This window comes from Triturus cristatus, chromosome 9 (assembly GCF_964204655.1).
Source record: "Triturus cristatus chromosome 9, aTriCri1.1, whole genome shotgun sequence".
In the NCBI taxonomy this organism is placed as follows: Eukaryota; Metazoa; Chordata; class Amphibia; order Caudata; family Salamandridae; genus Triturus; species Triturus cristatus.
Genome location: NC_140592.1, coordinates 823,304,782 through 823,322,228, shown reverse-complemented (window position 1 = coordinate 823,322,228; position 17,447 = coordinate 823,304,782). Strand labels below are relative to the sequence as shown.

The 17,447-nt window shown below is 40.8% G+C and overlaps 1 protein-coding gene across 3 annotated transcripts in view; it reads left to right on the top strand.

The window, feature by feature from the left end:
- LOC146798906 (inverted formin-2-like) overlaps positions 1-16,230 on the top strand; it is a 359,639-nt gene extending 343,409 nt beyond the window's left edge. For all 3 annotated transcript variants that reach the window (XM_085628014.1, XM_085628013.1, XM_085628015.1), the window contains one exon: positions 15,491-16,230. In XM_085628014.1, coding sequence (XP_085484140.1) covers positions 15,491-15,510 — 20 coding nt within the window. In that variant the 3' untranslated portion in view covers positions 15,511-16,230. The remainder of the gene's footprint in view (positions 1-15,490) is intronic.
- Positions 16,231-17,447: the final 1,217 nt, after the last annotated feature.

The window sequence follows — 17,447 nt, the reverse complement described above, 5'->3', positions numbered from 1 at the left end:
ACTGAAGCACTTCTTTGTTCATCAAAAATTGAATTCCACCAAAGCAAAAAAGATATTTTAGAATTGTCTTTCCAACATGTTAATATAACTTTAAAAGCAATAGCAATAAAAAGATAAAATAAAATAGTTTTCGAAGTAACTTGGTCAAAATCAGGAGATGCAGTACCTAAAAATACATTATGAATAGCAAATGGAACCCCACAAGAAAAAATCAAGACATTTCGACCAAATAGCTTTCCAAAAATCATAAACCATAGGACAATAATAAAGACAATGTATCAATGTTCCTTCAGCAGAGAGACCGGCCCAACATAAAGAAGATACAGATTGGTTAATTTTATGAAGAAAGAGTGGAGTAATAACTCTATTATAAAAAAAAAAATAGGGATTGTGTGATATTGGCGGCTTTAGAACTTTTGAAAATATTTTGCCACAATCGATCCCATTGAGGAATAGAAAGTGATTGGGATAAATCCTGTTCCCAAGCTAATTCAATTATAGATTTATTCCGAGTTCTAGTAGATAAGGTTTTATATATAAAAGAAGCACTTGGAATTGTGTCAAAAGGAATTTGATACAGGGGTGTATCAGCTGTGAATGAAATGGGAAATGTATTAGAGATACATTTTTGTAAAATAGTGTGGAGAGCAGGTGATAATGTTATGTTGTTGAATATATGAATCGGGGAGATTAAATTTCTCTTGTAATTGATGAAAGGGCAAAATTGAATTGTTAGCTATCAATTGATTAACACTAAAAAACGCCCTTCTCTCTCCAATGTTTGTAGTAAAATGATTTGTGACGGAATTTAATATATTTATTAAACCATAAAGAAAAAGATAGAAAAGATTGGTATGGGTCGAAATTTTAGAAAAAAAGTGTATGTGTTAGATAGTGAGAATATTTCAAAATCAGATATTTGGAACTGAAGGTAAAATTTGTCATAAATATAACATTCTGAAAAGAAAAATCATTTAACAATGAACGTTCAACAGTAACCCAAGACGGCATAGGTAAATCTTGATAATCTTTAGTCATAGCATAAAATTGACAAAACAAAAAAGTATTGTGATATAATCTAAAATCAGGAAATTGAACACCACCCTCTGATTTAGGACAAATCAATTTAGAGAGGGCAATACGAGCACGTTTATTATTCCATAAAAATTTAGTATATATAGAATTAATCTGTGTAAAATATTAATGAGGGATTCGAAAAGGTAACATTGAAAGTGTAAATAATACCTGGGTAACAATCATCCTTTTAATCGTATCCAATCTGCCCCACCAGGTTAAGAATAATGGGGACCAAGAAGACAACAAATTAGTAAATTTGACATTTGTGTCAGGAATATTTGAGAAAAACCATGTACCTAAATATTAAATTTGTTTGGGACAACAAGTAAAATTGGTTGAATTAAACATATAACAATAACATATTGAATTTAAATGTAAAATTTCAGTCTTCGAGAAGTTTAGTTTGTAACCCGAGTCATTAGAGAATAACGTAATCTCTTGTAAAAAGGGAGGAAGTGAGGTACTAGGATTGGTCATATATATAAGGATATCGTTTGCATACGCAGAAAGTTTAATTTGATAGGAGTTAAGTGTAAAACCAGTAATATTGGGATTGTGTCTGATTCGTTCAAGAAACGGTTCTAGGCATAGGAGAAAAAGTATTGGGGAGAGGGGGCATTCCTGATGTGTGCCTCTTTGAAGATGAAAATATGAGGAAAAGAGGCTGTTAACAAAAACACATGCGCGTGTGGCAGTATAAAGTAGTTTGACATATGAAATCAACTTTGGACCAAAACCAAACCATTGCAGAGTGTGGATCATTTATTCCCAATTTATTCGGTCAAAAGCCTTTTCAGCATCAAGTGAGTGGGCAGCTAGAGGAGAGGAGCACTTCCTTCCAAGGGCCAGAATATTGGACAACATTCTGGTATTGTCTGAGGCCAGTCAGCCTTTGATAAAACCAGCTTGGTCTGGTTTAATGAGAAGAGAAATTTTTGGATTCGAACCTGTCGAATGAGTGTACCCTTGCATTCTACCCGAAGGCGTCAGTTTCTTGGTATTCACCAGTAATTCGAACACAGTCTGCCGAAAGGAATCCAGAAGGGGAGGCGTAACCTTTAGCCTCCACGGAGAAGCGAGGCGTGGCAGCGTTTCAGCCGTCTCCTTCAGCCGCCGCCGGGAACTCTGTCCGGGCGCTCCATTCGGACACACCAGTGCCTGAAGAAAAGAGTGCGCCCAACCCTTTGCAGTTACGGCGCTCCAAGGAACGACGTGGGACTAACCAGTTGACTTTCTTGCCTTTCCCGGCCCAACAACTCGCCGGACCCGCTGCGCGGGTCCCGCAGCGTCCAGTGAACACCGTAAGAGCGCCTGGACGGGGTTGCCTTCACCGGGGTGAGCGCATCTGTACAGGACTGCGAGCAGCAGGGGACTCCATTGCCCAGGAGTCCCTGCGAGCCCCATTGCCTACACCTGGGCTGCTCTCCCTGCACGACACGCCCCCCTCACCTACCTAATTTCCAAACTTAAGCAGCCACTCATCCGCAGCGCGGGAGCGCGCGGGAGCGCCCGGGGCTAAGCCCGGGCAAAGGGCGGGCCGTCTAAGGCCGTCCAAGGACGTACAGGGACGGGCCGGGCCCTTTCTCTTACTCTCGGGATTCGAGGACTCAAAGTATGTTTTAGTTATCAATGTGATAAGATGTTGAATGTAGTTATAATGTGTAATTGAAGTTTTAAACTTTTATCTAATTTATATTTTAAATTGTACACATTATTCCTTATTTTTAGTCTTATGATGTCCTCATCACTAAGAAAGGGTAGGCGGGTTACAGTAAAGTCAAGTAGTGTTAAAGCCACTGGAACCTTAGATGATTTTATCACCCGTGCCACGGGGATATTAGATAAGGAAATTGCTCTTACTGAAAAGCGTTTGTCTCTGGACTTAGTTACGGGGAAGCGTTCATCTTTGGGTCGGTTTGCATCTGTGGTCACTCCTGAAAAGAGCATAATAAACGACTTGGAAGCCAGCCCAGACTTAGCCGTTACTTCAGATAATCAAGAAATATCTATGGGCGATGTAGTGAACGGTCCAATAGAAGATTGTTCTGTATTGAGCAATATTGAGGATGGGATCCAACACCCTAATTTGACCCTGTCGGGCCCCATTTCCCTACAATCCAAAGCTTCGGCCTCTGTTCCAGAAGTCACAAAAACTAGTAAACGTAAAAGAGGGGGAGGTCACTTGAAGGGAAGGGTCATACGTATGGGAGACCCTGGTGATCTGACTCATTGCTGCCAAAACAACAACAAAGCTTTGTTAACACATATTGAGAAGCTGGTAAAAAATCTCTTGTTACCCCTTATTGAGAGAACACAAATAGTTAACCTAAAATTGGACCAATTAGAGCACTTAATATCAGTTAACACACATTCGCTGGAAATTTTGGCTAACAACAGCAAATTTCCACAGGCCCAGGGGAATTGTATTGAAATAAAGAAGGGGGCTCATAAAACCTCTATTCAAAAACCAAGTAATCCGCCCCAGCCTATTGCATCTGTTGATTCCCAGCGAACCCCTGTACGATCAGGCCCAACTAGACCTGCACTGGTGGCTGATGGGGACTCTCAGTCAATACCGATTATGGCTATAGCAGCAGCACCGAGCTCAATTACATCTAAGCCAGTAGCCTCATCTCAAGTTAAACAAACTCCACTGAGCGGCCCATTAGTTCTGGATGAAATGGCACCTCCAAGTAAACCAATATGTGTGAATATACCCCCCGAATCTGCACCTTTTATGGCCATCCTGACAGGTGTCCCGGTGGTCGCACCAAATAAACATGAATCAAATCAGGACCTATCAAATAAAGTCATATTCTGGCTCAACAACAATAGACCACTCCCCCCAGCCTCTAGTACAAAAATATTAAACGTACGAAGGGTCCCTTGGGTTGGCCCAAGCAAGAAGGATTTAGAGGGGGATTGTATCCTAATTAATTTTAGGGACAGGTGGGTCAAGGACTTAATCTGTAACAAAGCAAGGTTTGCTAGAATGGGGGATATTCAATGTATAGGTCTTGAATATTTTTATCCCAACTTGCATCATCTTCCCCCTAACCCTCGCTTTCCTGGGTCGAGAGTGCAGGGTAATAATTACTCTGGATGGACTCAGATTAATACTATATCTCGACCCCCTCAAAATCATCCTGGTTTGTGGTTCCAGGGTGATGGATCTTTCATGGGGCCAACAAGTTTCAAAAATTTTGGGCAAACCCCCTATGACCAATCAAGAAGGAGATTCCAGGGGGAGGAATACCTAGGGTGGATGCCAAATAACAATATTCTATTAAGAAACCGATTTGACCCACTGGTGGGAATGGAGGGTTTAGATTGACCATTAGACAAGAAAAAGGAAAGCATTTTATCTACCACAGATTTGGTCATGGGGGAAAACGGGGGGATAAGGCAGGAGGATAACCAGGTGGTGGACGCTTTCGACCACAATGCTCAACCTAATATGCGTTCGGATAGTCAAACTGTTAGCAACTTAGCCTGTGAGCTAAACCCACCAATTACTGGGCCTGACCTGGAAACTCCAATAAAGTTTGTGGACAATAGCCTAGGGGAACCTGGGCTGTGTCTAATCTCATGGAATATTGCAGGTCTTGCGGGTAGAATGGAGGATGAAGCTTGGCTGGAGCATGTGGGTGGTCAGGATATCCTGTGCTTTCAGGAGACATGGAGCAGAGTGGGTGGGGAAATTGATGGTTTTCAATCTTTTAATGTTTTGGCGGTCCCATCACTAGCTGGGAGGGCAAGGGGTGGGTTAATGACAGCTCTATCCATCAAACTAAAGAACCTGATAACCTCAAAAATAGTGGATACTCCTTGGTACCAGTTGCTCTTGTTGGAAAATTTGTTCCCAGAGCCCGTGTTGTTAATTAATTGGTACCATAATGTCTTTGATAGAAATGATGTATCTACAATCCAGAGTTTGGAGGAAGCAATATGTAAGGCTCGTAGTGATCGAGCTTTATTAGTAGTTATTTGGGTTGGTGATTTTAATTGTACACTGTGCAAATTTGGTGGCTGCAATGTCTGTGGTATCAATGATCTAAATGAACAGCCCTTGATGCATTTTAAACACACGCCCCAGGGGGACGCTTTAAATAATATCATTATTCTAAATGACTTATGTATGGTAGAGCCCTGGGCTGCCCCAAATATATCGCCAATACCAACCTTTCAGGGAACAAGAGGTGCAATGAGTACTATTGATTTTGTATTTGTGTCTAGTAACTTTCTTCATTATGTTAATAGGCTTGAGGTAATCGCAAGTGCCGTAAGCGATCATAATCCTTTAATGCTATCCTTGAGTGCCCCTGCTAGTAGAAAACATTTGGTTTGGGAGCAACCCATAACATATAATAAAAATCAGGGAGTTACCATGAAGTGGGGGAAAATAAATGCTGAAGGCCTTGAGGTAGAGATTCTGAATGTTTGTAAAACTGAGATCGAATCATGCCTGTCTCTGACGTCTGATCCAGACAAGGTCATTGGGAGTTTTGAAAAATTATGTGGGCACGTGGCTGAGCACCTTAGAAAACCAGTGGGGAAAAAGAATTTAAGGTGTTTTAAATGGTTTGACTCTGCATGCTCTGCCTCACATAAATCCTTAAAAGCTGCCCTTACACAAAAACCAAGAAATAAGGAACTGATAAGATCGACCAGAAGGGCTTATAAAGAGGCCATCACAAAGAGGAAGCAGGAATTGAAAAATCGAGCCTGGGACGATCTAGAGAAGGCCTCTGAGCTAAAAGATAGTAGGCTCTTCTGGGAAGTAGTAAATCGTCCCTTGTTTAAAAATGACACCAAAGAAAGTATACTGACGCAGATTACTGGTGAATCTTGGGAAGTTCACTTTGGTAAAATCTTTAATCCCAAAGCATTATTACTTTCGGATTTGTTGGATGATGTAGGGGATTTGGTGGTACCATCTTCAGCTTTGCTTCTTAGCTCTTCACTTACACTGGAAGAGGTTGAAGTAGCTTTGAGGAAGGGCATATCATTAAAAGCCCCGGGCCCTGATGCCGTCCCTTTAGACTTTTTTAAACATAATATTGAAGCTTGGGCACCTTTATTACTGAATGTTTTTAGGGCTGTTGTTCTTGGTCGCATCCCTGTATCGTGGAAGGTGGCAGTGGTGGTGCCGATTTTCAAGAAGGGCGATAGGTGTGATCCCCGATGCTATCGCCCTATATCCTTGATCGATGCATCATGTAAACTATTGGGGAGGGTTATTTTGGCCAGATTAGAAACATGGGCTGACTCTGTTGGTCTAATTGTGAACTCCCAGTATGGATTCAGAAGTGGGAAGGGGACAGTTGAGCAGTGCCTGAATTTGGCGCTAATTATTGGCAAGTACATGAAGGCAAGGAGTTCTGCAATTTACCTTGCCTTCATGGACTTGTCAAGCGCCTTTGACACTGTTTGTAGAAGCAGGCTGTGGCAGATGATGGACGATATGGGCTTCGAAGAACCCCTGGTGACACTTCTCCGCAGACTACACGCAGCAACGTCCGTGGCTATAAGATTTGGACCTGGGGGGGAAACAACTAAACCTATTCCCTCAACTGAGGGGGTGCGTCAAGGTTGCATTTTGGCGCCTTTCTTGTTCCTAGTATACACAAATGGACTAGAAAAGTACTTGTTGGACCACTGTTGTGATTTTCCTAAGGTAAACGGTAGGAGTATTCCTATACTCTCATATGCAGACGATACTGTTTTAATGACCCTCACTGGAAACAGTTTGCAGTTGTGCCTAGATGCCTTTAACACCTTCATGCTGGATCTTGACCTGAAGGTAAATTTTGGAAAATCTTTTGCAATGGTCTGTGGTCCTAAAGGAACAAAACCTAGAAAATTTGTGGTGAATCACTCTACTATTGAAAGGGTGGAGAATTTTAATTACCTTGGAAATCTTTTCAATAGCAAACTAAGTTGGGCTCCTTTAATGAAGGCTCGAGCCCAGAGTGCTACCCGCTCCATAGAAGGTCTTTTTCGCTTCTGTGGTAAGTTGGGTCAAAAACCTGTTGCGCACCTTAAAACTCTTTATATATCTAAATGTTTATCTGTGGCTACCTACGGGGCAGGAGTATGGGGGACCGAAAACCCCTCAGTGGTACAAGTGATGGAAAATAAATTCCTAAAACGGGTATTACTGATTCCATCGGGTTCATCGAATAGCTTCTGTCATAATGAAATGGGAATGACCAAAGTGACTGACATCATTCGTCTGTCACCCCTATTATTATGGGGCAAAATATGGTTATCTGACGATTTGCAGCTCTCGAGAGAAATTCTCTCAGACTGCTTGAGCCTGGATAATGCAAACAAGATCCCCTGGTTGTCATACGTCAGGGACATGTTGAATAAGATAGGTTTGGGTCATGTTTATGAAAATCCTGCAAACATCCAGGGAAACATAAAAACCCAAATTAAGTCAAATTACTGGAAGTTTTTAGGCTCACGGTGTCTGGGAGGCCTTATTGGCTATGTACCTAAGTTACAGCATCAATTTTATTTAACTTTTACAACTAATGTCCAATGGCGGTTTTATCTCACGAGGTTTAGGCTAAATACCCTCCATTTTCTTTTCGCCTTTCCTAAACAAGGGGGTTGGTGTGAGCAGCTACCCCCTTGTCCCTGTAATGACAGAGTTAGCCAAAGTACTATACATGTTGTCCTGTTTTGCTCCTTATATCAAGATCCTAGGATTAGATTTATTAAACCTGTCCTGAAGGGGCGGCAACCATGCACTTATAAAGAAGGCTATGATTATTTGCTGTCATTATCTTCTGTTGATACTTGCTGTGCCATGTTAAATTTTATAAGAGTTTCACTTCAGATTAGGAAACGCTATGGATAAATTAGCTGTAGAACTGTGCTTTGCCATTGGATTTGTATTTATGCTGTATGATGGATTTTTTTGAATTGTAATTTTTATTTTATGGATGGATCACCTTATTTGTGTATTATGTTTTTTAACTTTGTGCTTTTATGATTCATTGTATGAATCGAATAAAGATTTTTGAACCGAACCGAGAAGAGAAATAATCTTCTCCAAACAGGAAGCCAAAGTCTTTGCAAAAAGTTTACAATCATAGTTGATTAGGGATATGGGTCGAAAATGTTTGCAAAAGGAGGAATCTTTGTCTGGTTTGGGAATAACAATAATAAGGGCTTCTAGAAAAGAAGCACAGGCTTTAGAATTAGAGAGGAATGAATTGAAAAGTTCTAATAGTTTTGGGGCAAAAATTTAGGAAAAAGCTCAAAATAATTCGACTCTGAAGCCATCTGGACCTGGCGCTTTGGCTTTTTTCAATAATGTGAAAGCATCGGATATCTCTTGAAGAGATATAATTTTCAAGCGATAAAGTATCCGGGAGGAATTTCGGTTTGGGAATACCTTGGAAAAAAGACTTAAAATCCCCTTTAGAAGGCTTGGTATCTTCTGTGCATAATAAATTGTAATAGGACTGAAATGTGTCAACAATGTCAGAGTAGGATGAAAGGAGTCTATTGGTTGTTTCAGAATGAATAGGCCCAATATTTTTACGTTCAGATTTAATTTTTAAATAATTTGTTAACATTTTCCCTGTTTTATTTTGGCCCCCATGAAATTTTGATTTACTTTTAAGAAGAATGTTACAGGCATCCACAGAGGCAATTTTATTCAGGGTGGATTTAGCTGTAATCAAGTATCGTAGCGTGGAGGAAGACTTATGCTCCAGATTTTTTAATTTGTTGCAGGGTTTCTTTATACTTAGCTTTCAGAAATGTCTTGTTAGAGGAATAGGCAATAGTGAAGGCTCTAAATGATGCGTGAAAGCATCCCAGTTGTTATGAATGGAGGTGTCTGAAGGATTGTTCAGAAGAAAGAATTCATTAATAAAAGATGTCACTTCAGATCTAAAAGTTCGGTCTGAGAGAAGGTGATTGTTAAAACGCCAGCGACCTTGTTTGCAGGAAGTGAAATACATGTCAATAGAGGCAGATACGGGAGCATGATCAGAAATAAAAATAGACCCAATTTCAGAGGATTGGAGACAGGGGAGTAATGACTTAGTAATCAAAAGATAGTCAATACGGGACATAGTATGGTGAACAGGTGGAAAAAAAAAGTAAATTTGGAAGTGTCTGGGTTACAGGTTTTCCATACGTCATATAAAGGACGAGAAGAGATGGCAGACTGAAAAGATTTATGGGTCTTATCAGGTTTAAATTTACACCTAGATTTCCTGTCAGAGAAAGGGTCCAGCCAGTTATTAAAGTCGCCACCAAAAACTATATTAAGATTAGAGGATAATTTTAGTTTAATACAGTGCCAAAATTGTGGATCCGGTTGGACAGGACCATAAATGTTAAAGGTCACTTGTGTTTTGTTTATGATAGCATCAACCAACACCCAACAACCATTGGCATCACATTCTGTTGATATTATTTGGGCATTAATTGATTTGTGAAATAAAATACCGACACCACCATGACGATCAATAGCAGGACAAAAAACAATTTGATTGACCCATTGGCGTTTAAGCTTAAGAGATTCCACATCATTACAATGAGTTTCCTGTAAAAAAGCAACATGGGAGTCAAGTTTAGCTAGATGAGACAATACCTTTTAACGCTTGACAGGATGTCCTAAACCACGTACATTCCACGAGACATTAAAAATGTTGATGGGTTAAGAGGGACATGTGGAAACAGGAACAATAAGCTGTAAGACCAACAAAAGAGAAAGCCAATAATTAGTATGTTAAGAAAGAAAGACACTTCAAGAGGTAACACGGTTGTAATAAGAAAGAAGCAGGAAAATGAAACGATAGGAAGAGAAAGGAGAGAGAGAGAGAGAGAGCGAGAGAAAAGAGGGAAGAAACAATGAAGAGAAAAAAGTAAACAGATCAAGGAGTAAAATCCAGATCTGGAAAGAAAGGAATAGTCAGAATGAGCGGAGCATGGTGACGACAAAGGACACGGATAATGGTGATTTAGAATAGGTAAAAAATTAAAGCCTCCTAAGAAGAAAGAAACATATAATCAAAGAATAACAAATAGATGAACTTTTAGAACAACATTACTGATCCTGTATCTAAAAGAAAGTCAAATATTAGTATCCATGCTACGCAATGAGATGTTAAGAAAGAGTTTAAGTTTAGCAGGATCATCAAAAGAGCATGATTGTCCTTCATGTGTAATTTTGCAAAAGCATGGATGAAGAATGCCATATTGGATGTTAAGTTGTCTCATCTGAGGACGGAGAGTGAGAAATTCTTTGCACCAAGAATTTGTTGCATTGGAGACATCTTGGGAGATGTAAATATTATGGCCTGACCAAATAAGATGACGTTTGAATTTTACTGCCTTCAGAACATGCATAAGCTCGGTGAATTCCAGGAATAGCATTATAATTCCACGTGGCTTGTTTGAATTAGGATGTAGATGACCAAGTCGATGCACTCTTTGTATATTAAGGGGTGAAGAAGATGGAAGATCCAAATGTTCAGGAAGGAGTTTCTGCAGAAATGATACCATGTCTGGGCCCTCAATATTTTCAGGAAGACCATAAAGACGCAGATGATTTCTTCGATTACGATTTTCATGGTCTTCAGTGTGGATTTTCAACTTGTGGATCTCTTGTTCTAATAACAGAATTTTTGTGGTGACATCTTGAAGGTCGCTCACCCATCGCTCAAGTTCCAGAACGTTACCCTCCATAACAATCCATCTTTCTTCTATCTGCTTTAATTTTTTGTTGATAGTGGACATAAAAGGTTGAAGACCACGTACCTCATCTAACATAGAGTCCAGAACTGAATTTGTGAGGAGAGAATAGGAGAAGGATGGTCATTTTTGTGCCTTTTGCGTTTTGCACCTGAAGAGGATGGTTTAGAAACGTGAGAATTGCTTGCTACCTTTGCTTGTTGAAAAGAGCGGTGAGTGAGTAGTGATGGTCGAATGCGTCCCATAAATTAGTGAAGACAAATTATTGTAGCAGCAAACATCCAACAACAACAAAAAAAAGGAGGCAGGTAAAATGGAATATCTCAAATGGATTGTAAGTGAAATATATTATTCACTGAAGAATAAAATCAATAAACAACCCAAAGAGAAAATTAATAATCAAGTGTTGACAAAAAGCCAATATGTTGCATCCTCCAAAAACAAAGCAGAGAGTACAGCTGTACAGCTCCTTTATCGTGCAAGATTATGAATTGAACACCTTGAAATTCATGTCAGTCATCAAAAGAAGAATTCACTGAGGAGGAGTTGATAAGGAACAATTCCATTGCAAAAACGTTACCAAATAAGACCAAGATCAATGTACTTTATGCCATACATGGTTCTGATAATATTCTCAGGCTGTCGTGACCATGAAAGCCTCTAGAGGAGCCCAGCTGAATGAAAAAACAGAACGCGAGCACCGCAATTCAAAATGGCGGGCGCTTGCATCGTCTTGAGGAAGAAATCACCGCCGCGGCTCCCGGGCTCAAAAACCACGTGAGGAATGACAGAAGCGGCACAGCAAATTACCGCCACAGTCCTACATCGGCACCGCTCCCTGAGCTTAGAAAATACTGCAAAATGAGGCTCTTCTGTACATTGAAGCTCCGTGTCAGAGCGGAGCTCACTCCAGGACTGCCATGTCGTGCCAGCGTCCAAGCCACGCCCCATAAGGAAATACATCTAATTCTGTCAGAGTTTGACCTTGGTCTAGTAATTGTTCCAGTGATTTACATTTATTTTCAATGATCAAACTGCCAATCTGTGTAACCTACCATCTCTCTAATTGAGTATTTGTCCCTTTTCAAGACATATCCGTAGCAATGCGCAGTTAGTGACCTTGATACCCTGCAGACTTGTTCTGCTCACAGCAGTGGATTCGGTTATGTAGTTATTAAAACATGTATAAAAGCAGTGGGTTCTTTTTATAAACGGTCGATCAAATCTAGGAACTGTCTACTCACTCCAAGCCTCTCCAATACTGTAAACATACATTTACAGTACAAAATCCTTCTTGGTGTCCAGGAAAATGTGCTGTTGGGCCGTTTGGCAGGGTCAATTTGAGATACTGCATCAAAGGGAGTTCTGAGATTTATAGCTTTTATTCTACTGGGAAAAAAACCAGATTGCTTAGGTAGGACAAGTCTGGGCATGAGTAGGGCAATATGGTTAGTTGATTTTCACTGAGATTTTTGGGTTGGTGATCAACATTAAAAGAGGCCAGTACAAGGAGCAAAATCTGACAGCCTGTCTGGATTTGAGTCTTTATAGCGCCTTGTGTGGGGTGATAAGATGGCAGCCTCTCTCTAACACCATAATACATGTGAAATTATCTTCCCCTAGGCTGACCTGTTGCTGGTCTGGTAGCTGGGCAATGTCTAATCTGGATAACTCATCTATGACTCCATCAGTGCTACTGATCTTCTACATTACACATAACCTGATTGGCGTGGTGAACAACAGACCTAAATAGATTACAACATTTCTGTCTGTGGCACGATATGCATACTGTGCTACAGAAGGTTTCAGACGGTACCTGCCATTTGCAAATGGATGATGGAACAGACGCAAATTGTCTCTTATGAATCAGCAACTTTTAAAATCAAGGATCAGCTGAACATTTTGGACTAAAAATGGGAACACTTTCTAAGTGACGAGCGGTCACCCACTGCGACTTAAAATGCAATTATAATAACCCCTGCAACTTTCATCTCCTTTGTAGATTATCGGGATCCTCCTCTTCTATGAATCTGCATCAATTAACTTGGAAGACATATATGTACTACCTGACCCTGCTTCCTCGATATTGGGAAATACTAGGATACTAAGAAAAAATTTATCTTAACCACATACAGTTGACCGAGAACTATGGCCCTGATTGTGAGTGGTGGATTCTCACACACAGCAATATCTCCATGTGGAATACTGCCACCAGCTGGTATGTGTCTCCAGGCCCAGAACTCTTGAGTCTGCAAAATCCGGACAAAATACTTTCGACCCAAGAGAACTGGACCTCACTTTGCTGCTCCAGGCTATGGCAGTAGCAGCACAGCCCTCCCTCCTCGTAAAGGAAGTGACCCGTTTAGGGCAACCCAGCTCACTGACCACCTCTCAGCCTTCCATACCAAATGAAGAGTCGGTCAGACAGAGAATACAAACCAATAGCTATTTATTGATAAACATTCAGAGTGGAGCCCGGTCTGCCCAGTCGCTGGGAGTGCTGCAGAGAGGATTAAAATTGATAAGCATAAAGATACATTATGTACATTTTGTAACTGGGCTAAAACACGCCCACAGTGGAATTTTCTAAGCAGGTGCAGCTAAACAGCTAAATACAGAAAAAATGGTTTCTGCGCTCCTATCTTACACAAAGTATCGTAGTCCAAGGACATTCCATCCAGAGCCTGCCACCGGACAAGGGGGAGAAGGCCTCTATCAAGTGAGAAAGCTATATGCTAATATGAACGGTATGCTTATTACTAAAACAGGACACAGAGAAAGAACCGAAACTTACAGAAGGGCATTTCTCCGAATTGAACTGGATCAGTTTTGAACAGCCTAAAATGGCGCCAACATAGAAAATGGAGCAGCAAATGCTAACTTACATAGAGCACTGCGTAAGCATAAACAGTTTGTATTTTAACTCTTTTGCTCAAGCCCTACAGGAGCAGTAGGATAACAGATAATGCTTCCCCCAGGCAGCAGCCTGCCATGAACCATCAGACCCCACATCCACCACCTGCCTCACAGCTCCCCAGGCAGAAAAGGTCAGTAGTTTTCTCTCTGGTATGGAGAGAAATGCACTCTAACAAACTCAGTATTTACAGGTCTGTATAGGTATTTCCTACTCTGGGTGAGAACTTGTTAGTTGGATTTTGGTGCGGGTATACAACCAGAGATTAGGGTCTTTTGGTATCCCTGACCAAATTCCAGTGTATTTGAACTCAAGGAATATGTAGAATATGTAGCAAAGACTGCTTTAGATGGTTGGGTATTGATAATGTCCAGAAATATTACCTATACTAAGAATATTTGAAGAGACTGACAATGAATGTTTCCCAAAGCCTTTACACACGTGCCCTTCCTTTATTGCCTCTACCTGTATACTCCTGTGTCCCTGCTAACTTATAACTGCTTATTCCACTCCCCCCACCACCTGGCCAACACGTCCTTTGTCCAACCGACAGACATTCAGATGTTAATATATACAGTATCATATTGAGAAATTGAATTTCATTTACATGCCTTCTGCTTTATCAATTAATTGGTTGGATGTGCGTGATCAGCTGACTGTTAAAATCTGTATATAGTGCTTGCTAGACCTCTGAAAATGGCTAAATGTGATATTAATCTCATCAATACCACTAAGCGAAAGAAAGGCTGAGATCGATCTCATATCTGCCTCTAGTAAAACGTCAAAAGCACAAATTGACGTGGTGGTCAGCTGGATAGGCACATCTGTAATTTGTGTCTAGCTGCACTACTTCCCTACTCCAAAACTGGGAAATTCCAAGAATTGAATGACGTTGGCTTATTTACGTAATGTGACATTCATCATAGGCCTCCTTATCCCACCCTGGTAGGGTGGTGCTACCCCAGCAGACTCAACCTCATGCGAGACTGTCACAAGGGAGTTCTTAGAAATTACTAGTCTGGAAAAATCTGAGATCCAGGTATTTTAACTAAAAATGCCTAGGGAAAACCACAAGGATTCTTTTATTGGGTAATGCTCCTGGTATGTATAAAAGAAAAGTATATTCAGGGGACGTTCTTAGGTGCCACGACCTCTTCATAGCCCTGTAGTGCCAACATGCTTCTGCTAGGATAGCTAGATCTCGGGCATCCATCCGGGCTTATCTTCGAATCACTATAGGCAATCTCTGTGATAAAGGAAAGGACCTAACTCTCCTTATGATAACAAAGGTAATTTTACCTAATTCAGGGAGACCTGTGCCTCAGGGGTTTGCGACTCCTATTGTCACACTTTCGCCAAGGAGAATCGCCATCTGCATTCCAACCTTGCCCTTATGAACAGCCGACCACCGCGTCAATTTGTGTTTAATTGTGATATTATTCATATACAGCTGAGAAGTAAAATAATGGTTTGTTGCAAACATATGGCTGGTTTAAATCATCATTTATTGAGTGAATATGTTGGCTTAGAAACAAACCTTGCTCTTAGTCACTTAGATGCTTATGTAGACTTTGTCAGATGTGGGACATCAACCATAAATTGATGGATGTCCTGTCTACTCTATATAGGACGTATGGCCATATGTGAACTAATTTTTGACCGATCTCTTCCATATGCCAAACTTTAAATAACCACCTTAGTCATCAAGGTAACTATGATGGATCGAAAGATATTTGGAGGTAATGTATTAAACAGTTCTTCTGTTGTATTTTCTAGTTTGCAAAGGTGATGCCTAAGTTGGAAAGGAGTGCATCATTCACACCTTGCTTTCAGGATTTCATCTCCAGAAAACTTCCACATCCAAGTGTGAGACATAGACTGCAGAAAGCAGTCACTGCTGAAAGCTTTGGCTGCTGATGTTCCGGATGAAGGCCAAGGTTTGGGTAAGATCAACAGACATGACTCTGAAGTGGCTTGCTCGACACTGATCTGCACCGCACTTCTCCCAGGAAGAGAGGACTTCCGGCTGAATTGGACTACATGCTTTTGCTCTGCCCTTGTTCATCTTTGTGTTTGCCTCTTCAGGCCTTTTATTGTCGCTGCTGCTGCTGCTACTATTTCGAGTCTAACTCTTTGTACAACTCTGTTTCTAGATTAATACGTATATAGTGACAATAGATTGATATTTATGCATATATAAATGTATATGTAACTGCACTTTCTATTTAATGAATGCCAAATTTGAGTTATTCTGATTTATTTAGTGAAGAAACTCAACTTAGCAGTAACTCAATGTTTGCTTGGGCATCTCCTATCAGCATGGAGTTTTAATGCATCGAGAGATTTAAAATATTAATAAAATTGTAAGAATGTCATGTAAAAAAAAATATGTAAATGATGTATAAAGAATTGTAAAAAAAAATAAAGGGTAAAGTATGTAAAAATACGCATGACTGAGTTATATCAAACTGTATGGTTTGTTTCCGGTCATAATATACATTTTTATATGATTATTATTTTGTGTGGAATACTTACTTGAAAGAGCTCACACAACTTTGGCTTGAGCAGGAATATACTAGGGCACCTGAGGATCCTTACCCCTCCCCGACTCTCACAACATTTTGGCCTTCTGAGCGTGAGGGGGAGTAAATTAGAAGGATGCACTTACAGCTGGCTTTTTGCCCTCTGCTCTCATGTGAAGGGCTGACTCATCCCCTTTGAGTAATAGAGGAGAGGCAGGAAGCGTCTTACAAGAAGTTGGAATCACAGCACTGGATGATATTATGGAAAGGAGTAGTTTATTTGGGCTGACGCCATCTTGGTATTGGTCAATTCCTTTCCACAGTTCTTTCCCCAAGGACAATTGATTATGAAGTTACTATTCTCTTCTTGTGTCTGTCTGCCCTCCTGAGCTCGCCTACCTTGATGCAGCTCCAGCCTTCCTTGGTGCATGGCCCAGTCTTCTGGCAGTCTGAGTTGGTCGGTTCACCTTTAGCCCTGTGGAGAAATCTTGCTGCCCTGTGGTTTTGCTCACCTTGAGGAGAGCCCGCATTTGGTGTCTGATGCCCAGGGAGAAATGAAAATACCACGTTCCAGTCTAGAGTTGGTGTGGTTCCAGCCTGGGCAAACACATGGAGGGGGAGGGTGGTGAGGGCTGGCCCAATTTTGTTTTTCAGTAACTTTTTTAAAAAACACTGAAAACGTTATGCCCGCTGTGACTTTAGCCCTAATCATTAGCTTGCACTGTAGGGGTAAGGGCCTGGGTTTGCATTTTAAGTTCTTTAAGTGCACTGAAAGTTTGATGTGCTATGGCTTGAACAATAGGGCTTCTGAATGTGAACCTTACCCCTTTATCAATAGCTCAACTGCAGTGTGCCAGTACTGGCCCAATTGTATTTTAACATGGAAATGCTGTAAAGCAATTTGGATAGACTAGCAGATATCTAATTTGGTAATTTAGACTAATTTAATAGCCTGAATGCCTGAAAACAATTATTTCAGGAGTGACCTTTGGCACTTCTGGTGCTTTTAACTCTGGGCTTCGAATTCCACCCCAGCATTTTATGCCTGATCATTTGTCATTGAGAGTACAAGGGCTCATTTTAGACAGGTACGCTACCTAATATGGCTGGGTGAGCGGGAAAAGAAAAGGGAGAGATACCTAGTTGGCCGCTCTTGTAAACTAGGATTAGCCAAATGTGCTCACTGTGTGGAGTAGTCTCCAGTGAGCTTA